This window comes from Idiotropiscis lumnitzeri, chromosome 1 (assembly GCF_059441095.1).
Source record: "Idiotropiscis lumnitzeri isolate Australia: NSW breed Sydney's pygmy pipehorse chromosome 1, RoL_Ilum_1.0, whole genome shotgun sequence".
NCBI classification, from domain to species: Eukaryota; Metazoa; Chordata; class Actinopteri; order Syngnathiformes; family Syngnathidae; genus Idiotropiscis; species Idiotropiscis lumnitzeri.
The window spans coordinates 21,823,145-21,846,052 of NC_142391.1; the positions used below are offsets into that span (position 1 = coordinate 21,823,145).

Sequence of the window (22,908 nt, forward strand, 5' to 3'; positions counted from 1 at the left end):
CCATACCAAAAGTGACAACGTTTAATGAATAATTGAGGCATCGTTAAATAAATAAACAAATGTGAAGCAATGACAGACGAAACAAGAAAGTTTCATAACACGTTTGATCAAAAGTTCAACACTTTTACATGATTTAGGTTTCTAATTATTACCATAAGACATGAAAAATGTGAAAGTAATGTAAAATGATTTATCAAATTATCCTTTATTTTCTGATAGACAATACATAAATATGACCAGTAACGCTGGAAGATATTGTGCAGGTGAGATAACAAAACCAACATTGGGTCTATGAAATTGATCTCACCTCATTATACGTCTTTATATTCAGTATAGAAACAAGTCAAACAAGCAAAATAAATACAAAAATAAAGTTAGTAGCTGTTTAAAGTGAGATGCTGAAAGAGCAGCAAAGTTACTTTATGTAGCAATCCTGCAAATCACCCCTTGGGTTTTTTTCTTCTCTTTTCCTTCCTTCGGACATGGCAAAGATTGTTAAATGTTTGCAAAATTCTTGAGGATACTTTTATTGAAAGTATATGCAGTAAATTAACCTGTTATTTCAAAACGTATTTCACGATTGGTTTATTTAAACTTACTGAACACTGACCGGCTTAAAAAATCCTAAAAAAAATCTAGTATTTTTCTTGAGGAAATACTAGTGACAATAGTTAGCTACACAAATTCCAAATTTACTTAAATTGATTTTAATCGTGTCATTAAATGACAATGAACATTTGAATATTTTCTTATAGAAACTAAGAAGTAGATTAACATCAATATGCAACAGTGAATTTCTATCAATCTCTGCAACTGTTTCTATATGCAAACGACCACTTCTGTGATATTTTGAAGAAATCACAACGTCAAATCATTGGTGGTAAGCGCTTTTTAAAACCGGCCCTCAGGCAACTTGTGGTTCTTGGGGGCCATCAAGCACCATGTTGGTAACCCCGAAACCACAATAGCCCGCAATAGCCACTCAGTGAGCAACTAACAAGTTTTCCTCACATGTGTGTTCTCATGTGCAGGACCATATTTAGCTTTCGAGTGAATGTTTTACCACAGGTTGAGTAACTAAAGGGTTTTTCCCCAGTGAGTAACCTCATGTGTGTCACCATGTTCAGTTTTCGGGTGAATGTCTGACCACACATTGAGCAGCTAAAAGGTTTTTCTCCCGTGTGTATTCTCATGTGTAACACCATGTGTGCCTTGTGAGAGAACGTTTTATCGCACAATAAGCAACGAAAGGGTCTTTCTCCTGTGTGCGTTCTCAAGTGTCTTACCATACTTGGCTTTTGTGTGAATGTTTTGCTACAAACCGAGCAACAAATGTGGTTTTCTCCTGAGTGTATCCTTATGTGTGATACCACGTGTGATTTAAGAGAAAATGTTTTATTACACAACGGGCAACAAAATGGTTTTTCACCGTCGTCTCTAACAGCTTCATGTTCTCCCAATTTCCGTCTTTTTCTTCTTCTATGGTGTTTTTACAACGAATGAGCATCGCCGCTAACTCACTGCTGACAGCGAAGACGATTCAAGAGAAGAGCCGAGAAAGTCACAAATCGGAATGAATTGTCATGGCCGTTAAGAGTTCATGTACCTTTTTACTTCAGAATAATCTTTTAGTCAGCTCATTATGAGATATGGGCAAGGTTAAGAGTAAACCGGAACAGAAAAGAAAAATAAAGCTGTGGGAAAACTACGGCCCGGGGGCCACATGCGGCCCGTTAAACGTTTTAATCCGGCCCGCTGAATTTGAAAAAAATTAAATGAATAAACTTCGTTAATGTTTTATTTTCTAAATACTGTGGTTTTTCAAATACATATATTTTGTTGTATTGATTTTGTTCACTTTCATTTAAAATTAAATGCATTTTTTATAAGTACAAAAAATTTATTAAATTCAATAAGCCATATGACATCAATGTATTGCATTAAGGTCTAATCATAAGTCAGACTTCTTTAATTGTTTGCTCGATTCGCTTCTGTGATGGATTAAAGGAGGTATACATTTTTGGGGGGAATGGGAATGTATACATGCATGTCTTGATAGAGATGATTCTTGAAGACTAGTAACCATAAACCTATGTACTTGAAAAGTAATTTCGGAATGAAACAATGCCCAAATAAACTAGAACACAATAGTATAATAAACACAAAATGACATGAATAAAAAAAATTAAAAAGTAAACTGAAGTAAAGGTCCACTTCCAGTGCAGTGGGCATACTCCACGCAAATGCAGGAGTTCAAATTCCATTTTGCAATGTCTGTCAAATGAAATATTTTTTTTTTAACAGGGTAATTTAAAAATAATGCCACACACAAGCCTTCATGCTGCTGGCCACAAAAGTGAGAACACGCCAAAGTGAAAATGTCATTTTGTTGGAAGGATGTCCACATCCTCAAAACATGTCACCATCTTGTCTCCGTTTGATGATAATGCACACATGAAGTTCACCTCTCAGCAACTTTCTGAACATTTTGGCACGAACATTTGCCACTCAAGACAAAAAAGAAAATCTCAAAACAACATTAATATGTCATTGCTGTTTTTATTAAATTGGCAGTCTATTACAGGTTTCAAGTGACAAACCATTTACATTATTTTATTAGTTTAGTTTTCATTTATTCAACACCTTCCAATTCAGATGGTCTAAAAAAAACAAATTGGTTAAGAAACTCTAGAAATGAACTTCTGATAATGCACAGCTGTGAATGAAAAGTCGCTACACGTCATACAGCATCATCCACATCACAAAGCAGACTGTGCAAGGTCGCTTTAAGGAAATCAATTGAATTGTATATCAAAATTTCCTTATGTTGGCGATTTAAGTATTTATCTACAATCAAAGAAATTCTTGCAAAATGTAAAAAAAAAAAAACTTACGTACGTTTCCTCCCTTTTGAGTGGCACATATTGTACATTTAAGCAGTGACAGTTTATTAACACCAGATAATGTCATTTTGAGAACACAACAATAAAGTCAAATTCAAAACTCAGCACTCTACCGTGCAAGCAAACATTGCTCATATTTTAAATAGTTCATACAGGATACATGAATATATTTTGAACCTTAATCCTGGCAGACGTAAACAATAACAAACAAATTCATTTCCAGTTTTGGGACTATTTCCTCTCTAAGCATGTATTCATTTGTTCTTCTAATCACTTCCTTTCCACTCTTACGTGCTCACAATATGCCGACCAATTTCAGAAATGGGGCTGACCAGACACATGTCGTCAAAGTGAGAGCTTTTCCCCTGTGTGTGTTCTCATGTGCGACACCAAGTTTGTCTTTCGAGAGAATGCCGTGCCACAAACTGAGCAACTAAAAGGTTTTTCTCCTGTGTGGGTTCTCATGTGCCTTACCATACTTGGCCTTCGAGAGAATGTTTTATCGCACAATGAGCAAGAAAATGGTCTTTCGCCGGTGTGTGTTTTCATGTGTCTTTCCATCGTTGGTTTTTGAGAGAATGTTTTACTACAAATTGAGCAACAATAGGCTTTTTCTCCTGTATGTATTTTCATGTGTAATAAAAGGCTCGAATCATGTGAGAAGGTTTTACTGCAAGTTGAGCAACTGAAGGGTTTTTCTCCAGTGTGTATTCTCATGTGCGCTTCCAGATGTTGCTTCCTAGAGAATGTTTTACCACAAGTTAAGCAGAGAAAGGGTTTTTCTCCAGTGTGCGTTCTCATGTGTATGATGAGATATATTTCAAGAGTGAAAGCTTTACCACAAGTTGAGCAAATGAAGGGTTTTTCCCCACTGTGTGTTCTCATGTGTTTTACCAAGTGGGAATTTTGAGGGAATGTTTTCCCACAAACAGAGCAACAAAACGGTTTTACACCCGTATGTATCGTCATGTGTGTTGACATATGCTCCTTACGAGAGAACGTTTTACCACAAATTAAGCAACCAAAGGGTTTTTCCCCTGTGTGTGTTCTCATGTGTTTGACGATATCTGCATTTTGAGAGAATGTTTTACCACAAGTTGTGCAACTTATGGGTTTTTCTTCAGTGTGTGTTCTCACGTGTACTTGTAGGGATAATTTGCGAGCAAATGTTTTACCACAAGTTGTGCAACTAAATTTTTTTTCTTTAGTGTGTGTTGTCATGTGCTTTCCCATGTCTGACTTTTGTGAGAATGTTTTCCCACAAACTGAACAACAAAAAGGTTTTTCACCTGTATGTGTTGTCATGTGGGATGACATGTGCCCCTTTTGAGAGAATGTTTTACCACAAACTGTACAACAAAAGGGTTTTTCTCCAGTGTGTGTTCTCATGTGCATTGACACACTCTCCTTACGAGAGAATGTTTTGCAGCAAACGGAGCAACTGAAGGGTTTTTCCCCTGTATGTATTCTCATGTGTTTGATCATGTTTGTCTGCTGGGAGAACGTTTTTCCACAAGTAGAACAACTAACAGGTTTTTCTCCGGTGTGTGTTGTCATGTGTTTTAGCATACGTGGCTTTCGAGAGAATGTCTTGCCACAAAATGTGCAACAAAAGGGTTTTTCTTCAGTGTGTGTTTTTGTGTGCCTAGTTTTGCTTTTACCCCAATCTGAGTCGGTAAAACATTTTTTAAACATTAGTGAAGTTCTCTTTTTGCCAAGATTTGTCTCTTCCTCAGAGCATTTCAACTGTTTGTCATCAGCTTCACAGTCTGTGTCGCTCCTCACACATTCTTCCATGCCGTCGCTGTCTGACTGTGGAGCTAAGAGGTCGTCTGGTGGTGGTCTGCAACGGTGGTCTCCACTTGCACGGTTATGATGAAGCTGTGACCGCAGTTTGTGTTCCTCATCTTCCCGTTTCACAGAAACAACAATTAGTGGCAACATGTTGATGTCAGCCTCCTCTTCTTCCTCCTTCACGTGGGGAGGTTGTGAATCCTCCTCTTCCTTGTTCTCATGAAAGAACAGTCGATCGTCTTCTTCTTCTTTCACATGGGTGCGCTGTGTATCCTCATGCTTCAAAGTGGCGCTCACCCCGTGCGGCTGACGGGGAAGCTCTTCCTGATGGCCACTCAGGTGCTGAACACCTACAAGAAGCAAAAAAAGTTAGTTATGTTACGAGAAATACTGCCATGTACTTGTCGATTTTTTGAAGAAAACAACATTTTGGTGTAGTAGATTAGGAAACATTCAGACATAATGGTGGACAGTAGTGTTGCATGGGATACCAATTCTAGTACCGTACCGCGATTTTTCTGCGTCAGAAACGGCTCGATACAATGTTTTAACATTTTTTTGAAAAAAAAAAAAAAAAAAAAAAAAGCTAAAGAAAAACACACAGCTCACCAACTCTGTCTTAAAGGCAAGTATACATACGCGCAAAGCTGCCTGTCAACCGACGTGTGAGAAATGCCTTCTTGTGATGTGGGAAGGAGGAAAATGGCCTCAAACGGAGAAGCACTTGCTGCCCCTCTGCTCCTCGAAGTGTCATGAGGAACTTTTTTAACCCTATTTCGATATTTGTTTGTGTTACCTAGCTGTGATGGTCGAATGGTTGCTGACACTACTTGGTTTACAGGTGACCCTGGTTCGAATCTTACACTATTGGTATTTTTATAGACCTCCGAACCAAACCCCTAACCCTGACCCGAACCCTAACACTTAAGACGTAACCTAACACTGACCTTAAATATAAATGCTATTTTGAAAACCTTTTGTGTTACCCAGCTGTGATGGTCAAATGGTTAATGACACTGCTCGGTGTACAGGTGATCCCGGTTCGAATCTTACACTGTTTTTATAGACCTCCTCACCTAACCCTAGCCCTAATCCTACCCCTTCCCCAAAATTTAACCCCAACGTTAACCCTACCCCTAACCTGAACCCTAACCCTAACCCTAGCCCTACCCCAACCCTAGCCCTAACCCCAACCCTACCCCTTACCCTAATCCGACCCCTACCCCTAACCTTAACCCTTCCCCTACTTCTAACCCTAACCTTAACCCTAACCCTACCCCTAGCCCTACCCCAACCCCTAACCCTAATCCTACCCCAAAACCTAACCCTAACGTTCACCCTAACCCCACCCTTAACCCTAACCCTACCCCTAACCCTACCCCTAACCTTAACCCTAACCCTTTGCCTAACCCTAACCCTAACCCTAGCCCTACCCCAACCCCTAACCCTAATCCTACCCCTACCCCTTCCCCAAAACCTAACCCTAACGTTAACCTTAACCCTACCCTTAACCCTAACCCTACCCATACCCCTAACCTTAACCCCAACCCTACCCCTGAATCTAACCCAACCCCTAACCCTACCCCTAACCTTAACCCTACCCCTAACCCTTCCCCGAACCCTAGCCCTAACCCTACACCTAACCCTAACCCCGAACCCGACTCCTAACCCTAACCCTACCCCTAAATCCTACCCCTAACCCTAAATCCTACCCCTAACCCTACCCCTAACCCCACCCTTAACCCTAACCCTAACCTTAACCCTAACCCTTCCCCTAACCCTACCCCAACCCCAGCCTCAACCCTAACCTAACCCTACCCCTAACCCAACCCCTAACCCTACCCATAGCTCTAACCTTACACCTAACCCCACCCTTAACCCTAACCCTAACCCCACCCTTAACCCTAAACCTTCCCCTAACCCTAGCCCTAAACCTAACCCTAACCCTAAATCCTACCCCTACCCCTAACATTAACCCTTCCCCTACTTCTAACCCTAACCTTAACCCTAACCCTACCCCTAGCCCTAACCCTACCCCTTCCCCAAAACCTAACCCTAACGTTAACCTTAACCCTACCCTTAACCCTAACCCTACCCATACCCCTAACCTTAACCCCAACCCTACCCCTGAATCTAACCCAACCCCTAACCCCACCCTTAACCCTAACCCTGAATCTAACCCAACCCCTAACCCTACCCCTAACCCCACCCTTAACCCTAACCCTACCCCTAACCTTAACCCTTAACCCTACCCCTAACCCTTCCCCGAACCCTAGCCCTAACCCTACACCTAACCCTAACCCGACTCCTAACCCTAACCCTACCCCTAACCCTAAATCCTACCCCTAACCCTACCCCTAACCCCACCCTTAACCCTAACCCTAACCTTAACCCTAACCCTTCCCCTAACCCTACCCCAACCCCAGCCTCAACCCTAACCTAACCCTACCCCTAACCCTAACCCAACCCCTAACCCTACCCATAGCTCTAACCTTAAATATAAACCGTATTTAGAAAACCTTTTGTGTTACCCAGCTGTGATGGTCGAATGGTTAATGACACTGCTTGGTGTACAGGCGACCCTGGTTCAAATCTTACACTATTGGTGTTTTTATAGACCTCTGAACCAAGACCCTAACACTAACACGAAAAACATAACCTAACACTGACTCTGAGGAAGGCGAAAGACTCGCCGAAACATGTCAGGTAAAAAAATCTAACCTAAAACAAAATTGTCTCCTATAAATGAACTAGTCAAATATAAATGTCATGTGGAAAGTTTCAGCTTACATGGCCGACCAACATGACAAAGCCCGTCTGTAAGGATTGCTTTAAAACTCGCGTGGCTCAAAGTGGGAACACGCACAATCTGGCCAAGCTCCTTGCTGACCGCCATCCAGAGTCATTAAACCAGTTTAAGGAGCATTTCTAACACAAGGAGAAGAAGAAGGAGATGAAGAAGCAGATGAAGAAGAAGGAGACGAATAAAGGAGGCGGAGGACACAAACAAACAGAAAGAGAGAACAGAGGGGAAGTCAAACCCTTAATCCACTTTGGTTTCATGAAACATTTACCACCATGATAAGCCCATAAAAAGGTAAGCTAATTTGCCCTTAGCTTTTGGCGGCGTCATGCACGGATGCATTTTTTTTGGGGGGCGGTTACAATTTTTATGAATGAGGCCAGTGGGTCGAGGCTGGAACGGAACCTAGGACGCGGCCGGCGTGGTACTGACCGACAAAAAAGGGTCAAACGGCCAGCTCTGTTGTTATTCATTTTATTTTCCCATTGTTTTCGTAAATCAAGCTCCTTAACCTCAATTGTGGGTCTTTGTTACAAACACGAAATTTGATTATTATTTCTAATCAACAGCAGCATTTCCAGTGCACCTGTCGCAAGTGCACGAGGACCGAGCCGATAAGTGGAATGGATAAAGCTTGTCGAGATGCGAGAGACTGAGACGTTTGTATGGTGCGTGTTGGACGCAAGGCCGACCCTAGCCAAAAAGTACTGGAACATTTTGGTAACGTTTTACCTCGTGGCTGATCAAACAAAACTATCCACTTGCACGCTCTTTTACTCCGAAATGTTATTACACTCTGCTGACAAGTCCCTTTATTTGATTAATTATTGAAAATGTGAACCACAGAAGACAGCGGACACGGGGACAGATCTTGATTTTACAACACGGTGTGCTTCTTACCAAGAGCTTCCGGTTGTTTTCCTTGTCGCTCGCCCGACGCCATTGTCCTGTTGATCAGTTCAAAGATGTTGTGAGTCGCTACTAAGCCAACAACTCAAACTTCTTGACGTTGTTTTACACTGGACGTCACCTGGTTACTGTGGTCCGTTTTGGCGATGCCGTCAGACTCGCCATCTTGACTTTTTACTTCTTCGGTGGTATTTTTTTGCTGCACGCGGCTGCCATCTTGCGGCGGTAGTGGAGACGCTTCAAGTGAAGAGCCGCGAAAAATGAAACGTCAGTTATTGTTCAAATCTGTATTTTCTTGCGTTTTCTTTCGCGCATTTTTCTTGAGGAATATTCGTTAGTCAAAAATCATGACAAGGTTTGTACAATGTTAAAATACAAGCGGGGAAAAACACTCAGAGTTGAAATATTTCATGAATTTGTCATATGGGCACTTGATATAGTTAATACAGCAAGTATACAGTACCACTTATACAGTTAGGTAATTTTACCTATGCTGAATTATATATTTGTTGATTTGTTAAAAGTTAAAAATATATATTCATCTCAACATCACATTCGTATTGGGATGAATGTGTTACATCAAGTTGAAATCATAATTCTTACATTTGTAATTGTTTGCTCTGTTCACTGCTGTGATGATTTAAAAAGGGAGGGCAATGTATGCATGCATGTCATGACAAAGATAACTTTTCTTTTACATCTTGGAGACTTCCGTTACTTATAAACCCGTGTATTTAAAAGTCGTTTCAGAATAAAATAATGCCCAAATAAACTGGAGTAAAATGTGCATATTTAAAGTACAACAATCAAGAAATTTACTGATAAACAATTAAACTTGTTAATTGACACTCCACTTGCAATCCAGGAGTTCATATTCCATTTTGCAATGTCTGTCGATGAAACTTTTTTGTATGACGGTGTCAATTTAACATAACTCAACACACATACATTCATGTCTAAGCAGCTAGCAACAAAAGTGAGAACACCCATAACCGCAAATGTCATGCTGACATGATGACAGCCGCATGACGTCACCTCTCAGAAACATTTTACCACTCAGGCAAAACCAACACAAACGTTTTCTTGGCATTTTCAATCTATTTCCTGGATATGACCAGTTTTGAGAGACAAAACAGTTGTTTTGTTTTTTTTTTACATTTTTGTTTTGATTCATTCAACACGTCTTGACATCGTAATACATTGTACGTTAATGTAGTAACCGCTTATTTAAAGAATGACATGAAGTAAATAAAAGATGTCATTTTGAGAACACATGTGCATAACGGTGTCGTCAAAGTGAGAGCTTTTCTCCTGTGTGTTTTCTCATGTGTGAAATCATGTCAGGCTTTCGAGAAAATGTTTTGTCACACAACGAACAACTAAAGGGTTTTTCTCCCGTGTGTGTTCTCATGTGTCGTACCAAGTTTGTCTTTTGAGCAAATGCTTTACCACAAGTTAAGCATCTAAAGGGTTTTTCTCCGGTGTGTTTTCTCATGTGTGACACCATATTTCTCTTTCGAGAAAATGCTTTATCACATAATGAGCAACAAAAGGGTTTTTCTCCAGTGTGTGTTCTCAAGTGGGCTGTCAAACTTGGCTTTTGGTTGAATGTTTTGCCACAAATTGAGCAACAAAAACGTTTTTCTCCTGTATGTATTCTCATGTGCACTGTTAGGCTTGATTTATGAAAGAAGTTTTTTCCACACGTTGAACAACTAAAAGCTTTTTCTTCTGTGTGTGTTGTCATGTGGACTGCTAAATATTTTTTACAAGAGAATGCTTTACCACAAGTTAGACAACAAAAGGGTTTTTCTCCAGTGTGTGTTCTCATGTGGATTACTAGGCAGAATTCACGAGAGAATGTTTTACCACAATTCGTACAGCAAAAAGGCTTTTCACCCGTGTGTGTTCTCATGTGTTTTGCCACATTTGACTTTTGAGGGAATGTCTTCCCACAAACTGAGCAACCAAAAGGTTTTACACCTGTATGTGTCGTCATGTGCAATGACATTTGCTCCTTTCGGGAGAATGTTTTCCCACAAATTGAGCAACCAAAGGGTTTTTCTCCAGTGTGCGTTCTTGTGTGGTTTATTATCTCTGCCTTTCGTGCAAATGTTTTCCCACAAATTGAGCAACGAAAGGGTTTTTCTCCAGTGTGCGTTCTCATGTGTACTCGTAGCGATAATTTGCGAGAGAATGTTTTACCACATGTTGCACAGCAAAAGTTTTTTTCCTCAGTGTGTACAATCATGTGTTTCACCATGTCTGACTTTTGAGAGAACGTTTTACTACAAACAGAGCAACTAAAAGGTTTTTCGCCTGTGTGGGTTGCCATGTGGGACGACATATGCTCCTTTCGGGAGAATAATTTACCGCAAACAGAACAACAAAAGGGTTTTTCTCCAGTATGTGTTCTCATGTGCAATGGTACGTGCTCCTTCCGAGAGAATGCTTTACCACAAACGGAGCAACAAAAGGGTTTTTCTCCTGTGTGTGTTCTCATGTGTTTTACCATGTTGGTCTGCTGAGAGAATGTTTTACCACAAGTCGAACAACTGACAGTTTTTTCTTCAGCGTGTGTTTTCATGTGTTTTACCATGTCTGAATTTCGATTGAATTTTAGACTACATACAGAGCAACAAAAAGGTTTTACAAGTGTATGAGTTTTTATATGTGATGACATATTTTCCTTTCGACTGCATGTTTTACTAAAAGGTTTTTCTCTTGTGCGCCTGTAAGTATTTTGTTTTTTAGCAACCCTTTCCACACAAATTGAGCTGGTTAAATGTTTTTTAAACTTTTGTGAAATATCCTTTTTGTTAAGAGTTGACTCCACCTCAGAACATTTTGATTGGCTATTATCACCTTCACAGTGTTCATCCATCCTCAAAGACTCCTCCGTGTCGTCACTGTTTGAAAGTGGAGCTAAGAGGCCGTGTGGTGGTGGTCCTCCACTTAGGTCTCCACTTTGAGTTCCCTGTGACCAATCCAATGTCTCTTTGTGGTCATCTTCGCTTTTCACAGAGACGCCAGGCATTGACAACATGCTGAAGCTAGCCTCCTCCTCTTCCTCCTTCACGTGGGGGGGCTGAGAATCATTCCCTTCCTCCTTAATTTGGAGGGGCTGTGGCTCCTCTTGCTCCAAAATGGACCCCCCCCCTTGCGGCTGAGGGAGAAGTTCCTGTTGACAAATAAGCTGCTGGAAGCCTGCAAGACACAAGCAAGTCCTTTATACTACTATAACTACTGTCATACGGCTTTTGATTTATTGTGTGATGAATTAGAAAACCTTCAGACATAACCAAAATTCAAAGTGCACTGTTGGGGACCGAACAGGATAAACATTTATTGAACAGGCTAAAAACTTTATTTCAACAGGAGTATATTTGTATTAAAACAGATGGTATACAACATTAACCCGAAAAACAACTGATCTTTAACTGTCATGATCATTTCTCAAAAATAATATGATGATTGAAAGTCTGTTTTGAGCATGGACATATTCTTGGCGATTGCCAGCTTGCTCCTTCCACTGAATGACGTGCCCGCAGATATGAAGACTAATAGTAACATCAGCGTGTCGTGGCATCCAGGTTAACCGACGTTCCTACCTGGTGGCCATGTTGGTGAGGACAACATTCCCGTCAAAAACAAACCATGGACAATGGAATTAAGTCGGAACTTGCTCATTTCTCAACTGATTTCCCTGAGGTGTACTTTTCTTTGCCAATGCCGAAATGTGCCACAAATACACACACAAAAAAAATCTCCCGTGACAGGTTATTCCCAATTCCCTGGTCCCTTTGTGTACAGTGTTGCTTTGATTTTTCTTGCCACCCACACACATGGAATGCACTGACACGAACTCTGAATTTATCATCACCTGTAAAGGTAGGTTGGGCGCGTCGCATCCACCTGCGTTAATATCTATAGACGGGATGTGGGAAAATCACCCACAGTGAAGTAGTGTTGTTTCCAGGCATGTATTAAAATATTACTACTTTCAGTATTAAATGGCGACTTGGTGACACTGGTTGGCAGATTCTGACGGAAACGTCTGATAAATGTTTTACCTAATTCCTGAGCCAGCAAGACTATGCCCATGCATTTATTTTATTACTGTTATTCTATAATTCTGATTAGTACCATTATTCATTAAATGAAAAGTAGAAGAGCAGTCGACATGTGGACAGACCTTCGATTGGATTCTCGCCAACGGCTTCCAGCTGTCGTCTTTGTCGCTCGCACGACGTCATTGTTCGGTTTGAAAATGTTATAAATCGGTACCCATCCTACTAGTTAAACTCTTTGATGTGGTTTTCCAATTGGATTCACTTGGTCACCGTCGTCATTTTTTGTTTTTTTTGTGTAGCTTTATAGCAGTCACGCTAGCTTCCGCCTTTTTTTCTTCGATGGTGTCTCTACGGCATGTTAGTATCCAGGCTAACTCACTACTTCCATCTTGTGGCATCTCTGCAGAAACCAAACCCGATTGTCAGTCGAGTAGCAGTGCACTCAACAGCTGCTCGTGCTTCCATCTCACCAGATTGGAGAGTCCGATCCAGAACCGGGTGTGGTGGCCCATTTGGCCCTTGACGAAGTTTTCTTCATCTAATGAGGTGAAGGAGACCAGGTCGCCGTCCTCCAGACGAGCCCCCAAGCCAACTATTGGTGCCGTTCATCTTCTTGTAGAAACTGTCTTTGTACTTCCACCAATTCTACTCACTCTGTTTGGCTGAGGACACATTTTGGGAATTAGTCGGTTTTTGCTCTTCATGCAGTTCCACATGTAGGCAAAAGGTAGCGCAATCGAGGCATTACAGCAAGCTCGACCCTTTGGTCATTCTGGAGCCGCTATTTTAGGGTGACTTTGGCCTTTTCCAGTGTTCCTACCAAGACAACAATTTGTCAATCTACATTTTGTGCGATCACCAACAAACTGGAACCACTCTCAGATTATTATGATGGCCTAAAAGCATCATTGCCTTCATTATTTTTGTTTAAGTGGCAATTAGAATCACCTCAGTGTTTCCCTCCCATGGCAACCTGATCACATCGCAGGGGCTATGCGGGAACATCCACTCATTTATTTCCCAGATCACCCCTGTGGCAGTGCTGCACCAAAATATAAGACATGTCTTTCATTTTGGTTGGAGATTGTATATTGTTTAAAAAAAAAAGTATAATTTCATTTTTGACATGTTCATTTTTCTCTTTTTATTCACATTTTACCAAATATGAATCACACAATCAGGTATCAAAACGTTTTGCATGTCGTTCGCTTTATTTGACTAAATGGAGGACAAAGGCGAACATTCAATGAATCCGGACACACAACACTGTCCACACAAACACAAACACACACTAACTTCTCTCTTCTCACTTTACATGAGCAACTGTCACAAAGCTACATGCTTCCATGCATCTATGGGAGACCATACTAAACCCAGGTGCAGGTCCTCACTGAATTTGGAATATTGCAACGACACTGAATTTGGAAAATTGCGACGAGGTGTTTTAGCCTTGCTGGGAGCTAACTCTGCCCAGTAAGAGCCAAATTCATTTCCTCTTCGGAGGACTCGTCAGCGGACTCCTCTGTGTCTGACTGATCTTGTTCCATGGGGGTAGGTTGATTTTAGGTTGAGTTGCTAGGAAACAAAACTTCATAGAAGATTCCATCGGAAATGATTGGTGTTAAGTCTAATGAAACATTGAATAAAAATACTAATGGCCTCATGTTATAAACATGTTACCTGGAATATGAAAATATTATGACTTTTGATTTTAAAGATTTTGAAGAATAACACTCCATGGGGTCATTTTTGACCCCACTTATGCATCAAAGGGTTAACAATATTAATATAAATATAACGGTACGGATAAGAACAGCAATTCTCTCATCACAAAAAAGGGATTTCAGATAAACGTTTGAACATTCCGCATCGTGGCGAGGCTGGATGGATGGACAGACTTTGAACAATTCAGAGCATGAAAGCTCCAGGGAGGAGGCCATACTGTTTATTAATAGCAGGCGTTTCTGAAGGCCTTATTTTCATGTTGATTCCCCCAAAACAAATTGATAACAATTCAAAATTCAAGCTAATAATTTCATGATAAAAGAAAGCATAAATTGAGCTAGTCATTGAAAAACTGACGATCCCTTTAAGTCACATTCCACAAACACAATATTGATCAGAATGCCATGTTTCGACTAGTGGGCCTGCAGAGAGCATATTCTTGTAAAGAAATTATTGGGGATGACTTCCCCTTTAAGAAAAAGAATGCAAATGATTTCCCTTTATTTTGTCAGTTGTGCTACGTTTTACTTTTGTAAAATTGTCAACATACATGAGTTGGGTGGTAGAGAGAAAATCACTAAATACATTTTTAAAAAATGCACAAAATGAGAACTGAATCTTCGGCCCAGTACGCATATGTGGCAGAAGTGCGAAGGCGTATCTTGAACCCCACCGCCAGATGGCAGTCGTTTGCTACGTAGATGTTAACTGCCACAAAGTCACAAACGAAGAAGAAAAAAACGGAAGTTGGTCAGAATCAGACAACACCAAAACGACGCAACGGGAGATACGAGTGAAAAGAAAAACATCAGTAAAGTTTAAGTAATTGCTACAGGACATAATAATAAAATATAGTGACTATTTAATTGAATAATGGCGTCGTACGAGGACAATGAATTACAACCTGAACAACTGGAGGCTGTTGGCAAGAATCACATCGCGATGTACCTACAAGGTCAGTCCACTAGTCTTCTATTTTAACATTTTAATTCATGAATGATGAAAAGACACTATCTTATAAATTCAACAATGTTATTAGAACTAAAAGGATGGATAAGCGCTTCTACAGCCATGTAAGTAAACGAATGGGTGGCGGCCAGAGCCGGGGGAATGGCAGTCTTAAAACGTGATTTGTTATTTACACACCACTTGAGAAAAGCTACATCAAGGTGTCAAGTGTGCGACAAAATAAACTTGGACCGCAGGAATACAATCAATTAGTTCAAACTATTTGAATACCACAAATCCCGGGTATCACGCCAGAAAGTTTCTAAAAGGGCAAAATTTAAAGAAAGCCTTTTAACATTTGTGAATGTAATGATTTAAAAAAGAACACTTTCTATTTCCATGTAGGTATGGGACTAGAGGCTACCAATCAAACTGTCTGACTGTGCTTGGACAAGCAATATGCCTGAAAATTGACTATTCCATGCAGGCATCCAGCAACTGATCAATCGTCAAGACGGGAAATCCGGTTTGGAGCTAGAGGAGCCACGGCACCCCCATGTTAAAAAGGAAACGGAGGAGGCTGACGTCAGCAAATTTCCAATAACTGCCATGAGTGTGAAAAGTGAAGACGATTTAGATGAAATACCCGAGTGGTCTCAGCATCATCATCGCAGTCCAAGTGGAGGACGCCCACCAGACCTGTTAGCTCCACTGTCGCTCAGCGACGACACACAAGGCCCTTTGCGGCGCGGCGCAGACAGTGAAAATGACAAAAAACTGTCTAAATGCTCTGACAAGGAGACAGCACTTGAAAACGTGGAAACTGTTTGTGTCAAACATTCTGCTAAAAAACAACACACGAAAGCACAGGCAGGAGAAAAACCTTTTAGTTGCCCGTTTTGTGGTAAAACGTTTGCTCGAAAGGAACATGTGCAGGCACATGTGAGGATACACACTGGAGAAAAACCCTTTAGTTGCTCAACTTGTGGAAAAGCATTCCCTCATAAAGAAACCATGATTGCACACGTGAGATCCCATACTGGAGAAAATCCCTTCCGTTGTTCAATTTGCGGTAAAACATATTCTCGAAAGACACACGTGGAATCACACATGAGAACACACACGGGAGAAAAACCCTTCCCTTGTTCAGTTTGTGGTAAAATGTTCTCGCAAAAGCCAAATATGGTGAAGCACATGAGAATACACACAGGAGAAAGGCCATTTTGTTGCTTATTTTGCGACAAAGCATTCCTTCATAAGTCACACGTGGAATCACACATGAAAATACACACAGGAGAAAAACCCTTTCGTTGTTCTGTTTGTGAGCAAACCTTCTCCCAGAAGCAGAATCTGGTATCACACATGAGAACGCACACAGGAGAAAGACCTTATAGTTGCTCAGTTTGTGGTGGAAGCTACGCTCAGAGTAAGACTTTGACTGCACACATGATGCGGAGACACAACAAAGAGAGAAAAATGTTGGGCAGTAATCCCTCGCAATAATGCGGAACTCCATGCAGCGCACGTACTGGTTATCAGGAATTTCATGTAAATAATCTTGTGTTGTGTAGGACAAACCCAGATAGTAATAGTCACGGCCATCTTATTGATTAATTGTCAATCTTTTTTTGTTTTGAGGCGATCCTAGATGCCATGTCAAGTCAAGGATTAATCGTACGCATAAGAAGTGAGTCGAATGCATGTACTTTGTTTGATTTACTAAAATAATACGTTTTGTAAAGACGTGTCTGACTCAATTATCTCTTCATCTCACATGCACATTATGTTTCCCACGACAATCTGAAGTATTGAAAGTCTTGAGCAAGTCCCAAGTTGATGTTGCAAAAAGAAAAAAATCAAGTCAAATATTGACTTGGGTTACGCAAATCAAATCCAAAGCTCCATGCCCGCCTGGTGGCCGCTGTCAGCCGCCGTCTGCTTCCTGAGAGTTGACACGACTATAGCGTTGCTAAATGCCCAAAATTTAACCAGTTGGGGGTTGTGTCCTCATTCTTGCTCCTTCCCGCTTCAGCCTGTGTGTGAATCGATCAGCACAATATTTTGGATTTTGTGGAGGTGATCACATCAGCTCACGTTTGATGTCAATTAATCCAAACTATTGTGCAGAAGGCTGAAGTGGACAAGAGTAGTAATGAGCATTTGCATTTTGGTCGCTATCGGCCACCGTTTTCGACAACAGAACTGACAATTCGAGCAATATTACCAAGCTTGCCTCCCAGTTGTGAAGTAGACCCTGAGACCGGGAAAAATAACAAGCCGAGCTCCAAAAGGGGGTGTGGCAATTTGTCGTAATTTGGTGGAATATATTTTGGGGTTTTGTGGGAAGTACCCAATGCATTTCAGTGTTGGCTAATTACATACAGTGGGCCCGCCCACTTCCTATTCCCCACGAATAGTGGGGTTCGACCGTGACTCACAATTTGTACCTGTTGCTTTGCAAATACAATAGTTGGCTCAGGTGCTGGTCTGAGTCGTGATTTAAGGTTTTGTTGGGACCTTGTGGATGTAAAAATGTGTCCCAGCACTCTTCTAGTTATGGAATGACTAAATGCTTTGGATGTGACTCGCAACATGTTAGAAAAAGGGCCAACAAGTAAAATAAATCAAGATCTGGAGTGTTCAATTTTTTTTTTTATTGAATCAATGAGTTGCATCAGATATTGAGTCTAAAATATTTGAGTTGTAAAAAAAATATATATAAATAAATCACCTGAAACTCAAAAAGTACTTTGCAAGAGAATGCACATTTACATATTTACTTTTCCAACACTGTAGAGTCTGGTGACAAACAATGGAGATCACCAGATACATACAACCATTATTGGCAGACATTGTTCAATTTTTCAGTGATCAAAAATGTTGAGAGCATATTCCACAAAAAACATTTCAAACAAACACATTAGTGTCGCCCAAAATGCAGTACAGAATATAATGAAGACCGTTATTCTGTATCAAATTGGCATAAAACAGATTCTAAATCGGGTTTTCATTTTGACCCGCGAGCGTGTCACTTGAGTATGTCTAACGTCATTAAGTATACAAAAACGTGTATGAGAGGTAATACCTTACTGTCCCTTGAAAATCCTCCAATTTGTTTGCATTTATTTAGTTAGTGTTCGGTAAAATTTCTGAACAAAGACGTTTTATTTTTAAACAATATGTAAGATCAGCAGAAAAAGACACCAAAGAAGGCGACGCATGATCACGTCACCAAGATCTGTACGAAACCCCGCCCACTCGTATTACGGGGGCATTCGGTCAACGCAGAAGCTCGGTATTTTGCAGCAAAGCTCACTATTTAGCAACATGAGAAAAGGCGGGACGAAGCTTAGTGTGACTATTTTTTATGTATTACTTCCGGTGATATCTCTTTATATAAAAGTATAAGAGTGATTGGTTCATCACAAACATTTCCAATTAAAATGCATTAAAGGTAATACAGTCCTCCGCGAATTAGATTAAAAACTGGTTCATTTTGCGTGCGAGGCCATCGGACAAACCGCTTGCACACGTCACGTGACCAAGTTGACGACGGTGTGTTAACTTTGAAAGGCATCGCGTTCACACTTCCGCCGCGCTTCCGCTGTTAGCACGGTTAGCTTGGCTTGGCGGCGGAGAACGCTGGCGGAGAAAAAAAGCCGATCAATAAGAACGTGGAGGTCGACTGTTAATTGAGTCGCGACGCCAAACGTCGAGTCGGTAAGAAAATGGACCGGTTGGGCTGCTCTCCGCGCGCTCGTTTCTGTGCTTGGGCGCAAAGGTGTTTGCGTGTTGTCAGACCGCCGCCTCCTTTGTTCTGCACACACGATGCGCATTTTGGTCAAAATGTTTCCGCAATGGGACACGAGCCGTGCACGCTAGCCAGATTCCTTACACACGAGCCGGCTTCACGATAGCATCGTTAGTTTTCTGTTATTATGAATGGAAGACCAAAGACATGTTGCCCATCGTTTGTGTACCATACTTTCAGTACAGTCCAAACGTGAGTGGAGGTCGTGACGTCACTATCAAGCTAAAATGTGATGTTTGGCGCAGGAAAATGACGTCGATGCTCATTAACAACAAACGTTTGCATCATTTAGATGTTAATGGTACTGGGCCACGTGTGTTTTGGTTCTGGTCTAAAGCAAACTTTGTTACTTTGGTTCCAAACCATATGGTCCCAATTAAGTATCTTTTGGTACTGGTCTGAGATTTGTATTGGATCAGTGTGCAAGTTTTCCAAGCTAAGTGTGTTTTGGTCCTGGTTTGAGTTTGGCTCTGGTCTTAAGTACTATTTGGTCCAATTGTGCTTTGGTTTTCTGGTCTAAGTGTCCTTTGGTTCTCGCCCAAGTGTACTATGCTTTTGGTCAAATGATTCTTTGGTCCAAGCTGGTCTTAGTGTTCCAACTTTGTGTGTTTAGGTCTTGGTTAGAGTTTGATTTTAGCCTAAATATGCTTGGGTTGTATGTGCTTTTGGTTTGTATGTCCTTTGGCCCTGATCTACATGGGGGTTTGGTCATCGTCCACTTTTTTTTTTTTCTGGTGCAAGCATGTTTTGGTCAAAGTATGCCTTGGTTTTGGTTGAAATGTGCTTTGGTCCTCTTCTGTGTTGTGGTAAATGTGTGTATGTGTGTGTTTGGTAAGTGTCTCCGGCTAAACTAAGTATAAATTTTGTTGTTGTGGAACTGAACATATTTTGATGGTTAAAAAATGTGAAGTAGAAGGGGGAGGGGAAGAGAACACGGGAGTATGCAACGTCTTCTCTTTTGTGTCTTCAGGTTGTACAGAAGCCAGAGCTTGGTCTATCCCTCCAGGAGTTAGTCTGCGCCCCCCAGTGTGAATGCTTCAGGAGCTGCTCTAATTCCTGGTGCTCCACCTCCCCTTTTGTTCCCTCCCCCTCCTTCCCCTCCCCGTGCCTCTCATTCCCCCTCCCCCCGCCCAGGTGGATGAATGAAGACCCCCTTCAAGAGCGCCGAGACCCCGCGGCCGCAAGCGGACGGAGGTTAGTATCTGCCACGATTCCGCGAGTGTCCCTAAGTGCACCATCGAGCAGACCGGGATGACTTTGTTGCAGGACGTTCCGGCGTGTCAGTCAACATGATGAAAAAGAGGAATCCTCACAAGTAAGACCAAAATGAAGACTACAAAGAAAAACAGGAGGTTCTGAAATGTTCCGTCTTTCTGGCAGGAAGCAAAAGAGCGGCGTGGGTCCCAGTAGAACTTTGTCCCCGGCCAAAACGAACATTGTGGGCTGTAGGATCCAGCACGTGTGGAAGGAAGGCAGTAAATCTTCCCAGTGGAAGGGGACGGTTCTAGACCAGGTCCCCGTCAATCCGTCCCTCTACCTGATCAAGTATGACGGCTTTGACTGCATCTACGGCCTGGAACTGCACAGCGACCAGCGGGTCCTCGGACTCCAGGTGCTGCCTGACCGAGTCGGTAAGGAAGTACCGATCACACCCGACCGACCAAACAAAATGTCTGCGGGGAAAAACAAAAATGAGCAAGAAATTGGCGCCAGCAGAGATTCTATCCATCTATTTTTTAACTCAACTTATCTATATTGCTGATGCACTGCAAAGTAACGCGAGGTCAAAATAACCTCCATGAAAGTCAAGCATTAATGGACGGGAGACGGGAGAAAGAGAAGTGATATGTGGATAATTTCTGCTATGTTGAAACGGAGGGGAAAAAAAAAAACTCAGGCCTGATTTTAGTAGAAGGGAAAGAATGAGTGCGCAGGATGGTGAGGAAAAACACAGCAAACATGAAAAGACGCGTTGCAGTTCACGTCAAAGACATTGTGGGAAGTTAAGCAAAAGTTTGGTGGTGCTTGTTTAGAACGTAACATTAAAGCAACGGCTATAACTTTCCAACGTTGTTAAATAGACCGCAAACCAATGCTAGATAATTTACTAGCTTGTAGCGTGGAGTGATAGGAGCCACTTGTTGATCTACTGCAAAAAGTTGGATTTGTACTAATTGAGCCGTACATGGATGCCAACTATACAATACAATACATTACAACTTAATTTATGCGGGCAGGTGCGTAGAGGTGGAGGAGCTCAGAGAGGTATGCTGAGGCGAGGCCATTTAAAGCTTTGAAGACGAACAGAAGCATCTTAAAGCGAACTCTAAAGTGCACTGGGAGCCAGTCAAGAGACGCCAAGATTGGGGTTATATGATCTGTCTTCGGAGCGCTAGTTAAAAGGCGAGCAGCAGCATTTTGGACCAGTTGGAGGTGCTTGAGGGAGGACTGGCTGACTCCAAAGTAAAGTGCATGACAGTAATCGAGCGAAAACAATTCATCTAGATCAAATAAAATGATACACCACTGTTTATAACAACTACTTGAATCTAATTAAAACTTTGAATGTGTGCGGTTGCCAGTTCCAAGAAAGTGTCCCATTCTTCGCGCAGATGTGAAGTGGCCAACAAATATCATATTTAAAGTTTAGACAGTAAGATAATCTAAGCTAAATGAAGTAAATGCAGTAACAAGCTATTAATGTAGACTCCAAACTAGCCGCAAAGTGATAGAGTGAGGATTTGACTTGCATGGTTGTCGCGTTTGACTCTAGTGCCGGCCCGCGTGACGGACGCGCTGCTCGCCGACGCCATGATCGGCAAGGCGGTGGAGCACATGTTTGAAACAGAGGACGGGCCCAAGGAAGAGTGGCGGGGGATGGTGCTAGCCCGCGCGCCCATCATGACATCCTGGTTCTTCATCACATACGAGAAGGACCCGGTGCTCTACATGTACCAGCTGTTGGACGACTACAAGGAGGGAGATCTGCGCATCATGCCCGACGCCAGTGAGTCATACTTGAATGCAAAACGACCGGCAGCGGGCCTTGTGCGACTCGCTTCATTTTATGGATTTTTTTCTCTGTTGTTCCTGCAGGCGAGAGCGTGGCGTCAGAGCGCGAGCCGGGCGAGGTGGTGGACAGCCTGGTGGGCAAGCAGGTGGAGTACGCCAAAGAGGACGGAGGCAAGCGTTCGGGGATGGTCATCCATCAGGTGGAGGCCAAGCCCTCCGTCTACTTCATCAAGTTTGATGACGACTTCCACATCTACGTCTACGACCTTGTCAAGACCACCTAAAGCCGCTCCCACCTCAAAAGACCGCCGCCGACGCACTCCTTAAGACACACGGACACATTTGTTGTTCTTTTGAGAACACGCCCCGCCCCTTTGGATTACACAACAGAAGTTGTGGGCAGCGTTTGACTCGACCGCTCTGGACCGTTAGCATCATTAGCTTGTGTGGCTATGATTCAAGTTGGAGTCAAAATTCTTGGGAACTCGTCGTCGGCAAGCTAACCGGATACCATTGATGACATCACATTTAAGGATCGCGCTGGACTTGTAGCTTTGTTAGCGTCGTTAGCCAGCACCGACATTGTCCAAATTCATGGTAGTTTGTTGGCAAGCTAATCGGACACCATTGACATCACATTTAAGAAATGTCTGGACTGTTAGCATTGTTAGCTTACGCAGACAGCACCCAGGTTCGAGTTGATATTCATCGGAACGTATCGTTTGCAAGCTCACTGGGTACCATTCAATGACATTTACAACATTTAAGGATTTCTGGACTGCTAGCTTAAATAGTATCAGTAGCTAGCACTGACATTTCTGTCCAAATTTATGAGAATTTGTTGGCAATCTATTCGGACTCTGTTGATTTTTCTCTGGACTGCTAACATTGCTAGCTTGTGCAGCTGGCACTCAAGTTGTAGTCCGGATC

At 42.0% G+C, this 22,908-nt stretch overlaps 3 protein-coding genes and 1 pseudogene across 5 annotated transcripts; 2 read left to right on the forward strand and 2 right to left on the reverse strand.

Moving 5' to 3' along the window:
* Window positions 1-3,585: 3,585 nt before the first annotated feature.
* LOC148343705 (uncharacterized) lies at window positions 3,586-11,410 on the reverse strand (annotated as a pseudogene). Its single transcript, XR_015842206.1, has 4 exons — window positions 11,275-11,410; window positions 8,531-8,646; window positions 8,401-8,447; window positions 3,586-5,047 (listed from the first exon to the last, which is right to left on the reverse strand). The product of XR_015842206.1 is annotated as an uncharacterized LOC148343705 (transcript).
* On the reverse strand, window positions 9,546-12,961 carry LOC148343706 (uncharacterized). Its single transcript, XM_088288408.1, has 2 exons — window positions 12,605-12,961; window positions 9,546-11,616 (listed from the first exon to the last, which is right to left on the reverse strand). The coding sequence occupies exons 1-2, from the start codon at window positions 12,663-12,665 to the stop codon at window positions 9,701-9,703; spliced, it is 1,977 nt and encodes a 658-aa protein (XP_088144534.1). The 5' UTR covers window positions 12,666-12,961; the 3' UTR covers window positions 9,546-9,700.
* A 1,987-nt stretch (window positions 12,962-14,948) lies between these two features.
* Window positions 14,949-17,417, forward strand: LOC148343707 (uncharacterized). Of its 2 annotated transcripts, none has more exons than XM_088289124.1 (2): window positions 14,949-15,162; window positions 15,643-17,417. In XM_088289124.1, exons 1-2 carry the CDS (start codon window positions 15,081-15,083, stop codon window positions 16,656-16,658), a joined length of 1,098 nt encoding a protein of 365 aa, XP_088145250.1. In that variant the 5' UTR covers window positions 14,949-15,080; the 3' UTR covers window positions 16,659-17,417. The 2 variants fall into 2 exon arrangements, with proteins under 2 accessions (XP_088145250.1, XP_088145257.1); XM_088289131.1 differs by having other exon boundaries at window positions 14,966-15,162; window positions 15,561-17,417.
* Window positions 17,418-18,715: 1,298 nt separating this feature from the next.
* Window positions 18,716-22,729, forward strand: spinb (spindlin b). Its single transcript, XM_088289398.1, has 6 exons — window positions 18,716-18,875; window positions 19,937-20,160; window positions 20,233-20,281; window positions 20,347-20,597; window positions 21,740-21,973; window positions 22,063-22,729. The coding sequence occupies exons 2-6, from the start codon at window positions 20,109-20,111 to the stop codon at window positions 22,260-22,262; spliced, it is 786 nt and encodes a 261-aa protein (XP_088145524.1). The 5' UTR covers window positions 18,716-18,875; window positions 19,937-20,108; the 3' UTR covers window positions 22,263-22,729.
* The last annotated feature ends 179 nt before the right edge of the window (window positions 22,730-22,908 follow it).

Bases quoted from the DNA above. Each gene is read 5' to 3' on its own strand.
- LOC148343706 (XM_088288408.1), bottom strand. From the start codon at position 12,665: ATGACGTCGTGCGAGCGACAAAGACGACAGCTGGAAGCCGTTGGCGAG. The intron at 11,617-12,604 runs GTCTGTCCACAT...TGTGTCTTGCAG, and splicing joins TGGCGAGAATCCAATCGAAG to GCTTCCAGCAGCTTATTTGT.
- LOC148343707 (XM_088289124.1), top strand. From the start codon at position 15,081: ATGGCGTCGTACGAGGACAATGAATTACAACCTGAACAACTGGAGGCT. The intron at 15,163-15,642 runs GTCAGTCCACTA...TATTCCATGCAG, and splicing joins CATCGCGATGTACCTACAAG to GCATCCAGCAACTGATCAAT.
- spinb (XM_088289398.1), top strand. From the start codon at position 20,109: ATGAAGACCCCCTTCAAGAGCGCCGAGACCCCGCGGCCGCAAGCGGAC. The intron at 20,161-20,232 runs GTTAGTATCTGC...ACTTTGTTGCAG, and splicing joins GCGGCCGCAAGCGGACGGAG to GACGTTCCGGCGTGTCAGTC. The intron at 20,598-21,739 runs GTAAGGAAGTAC...GTTTGACTCTAG, and splicing joins GGTGCTGCCTGACCGAGTCG to TGCCGGCCCGCGTGACGGAC.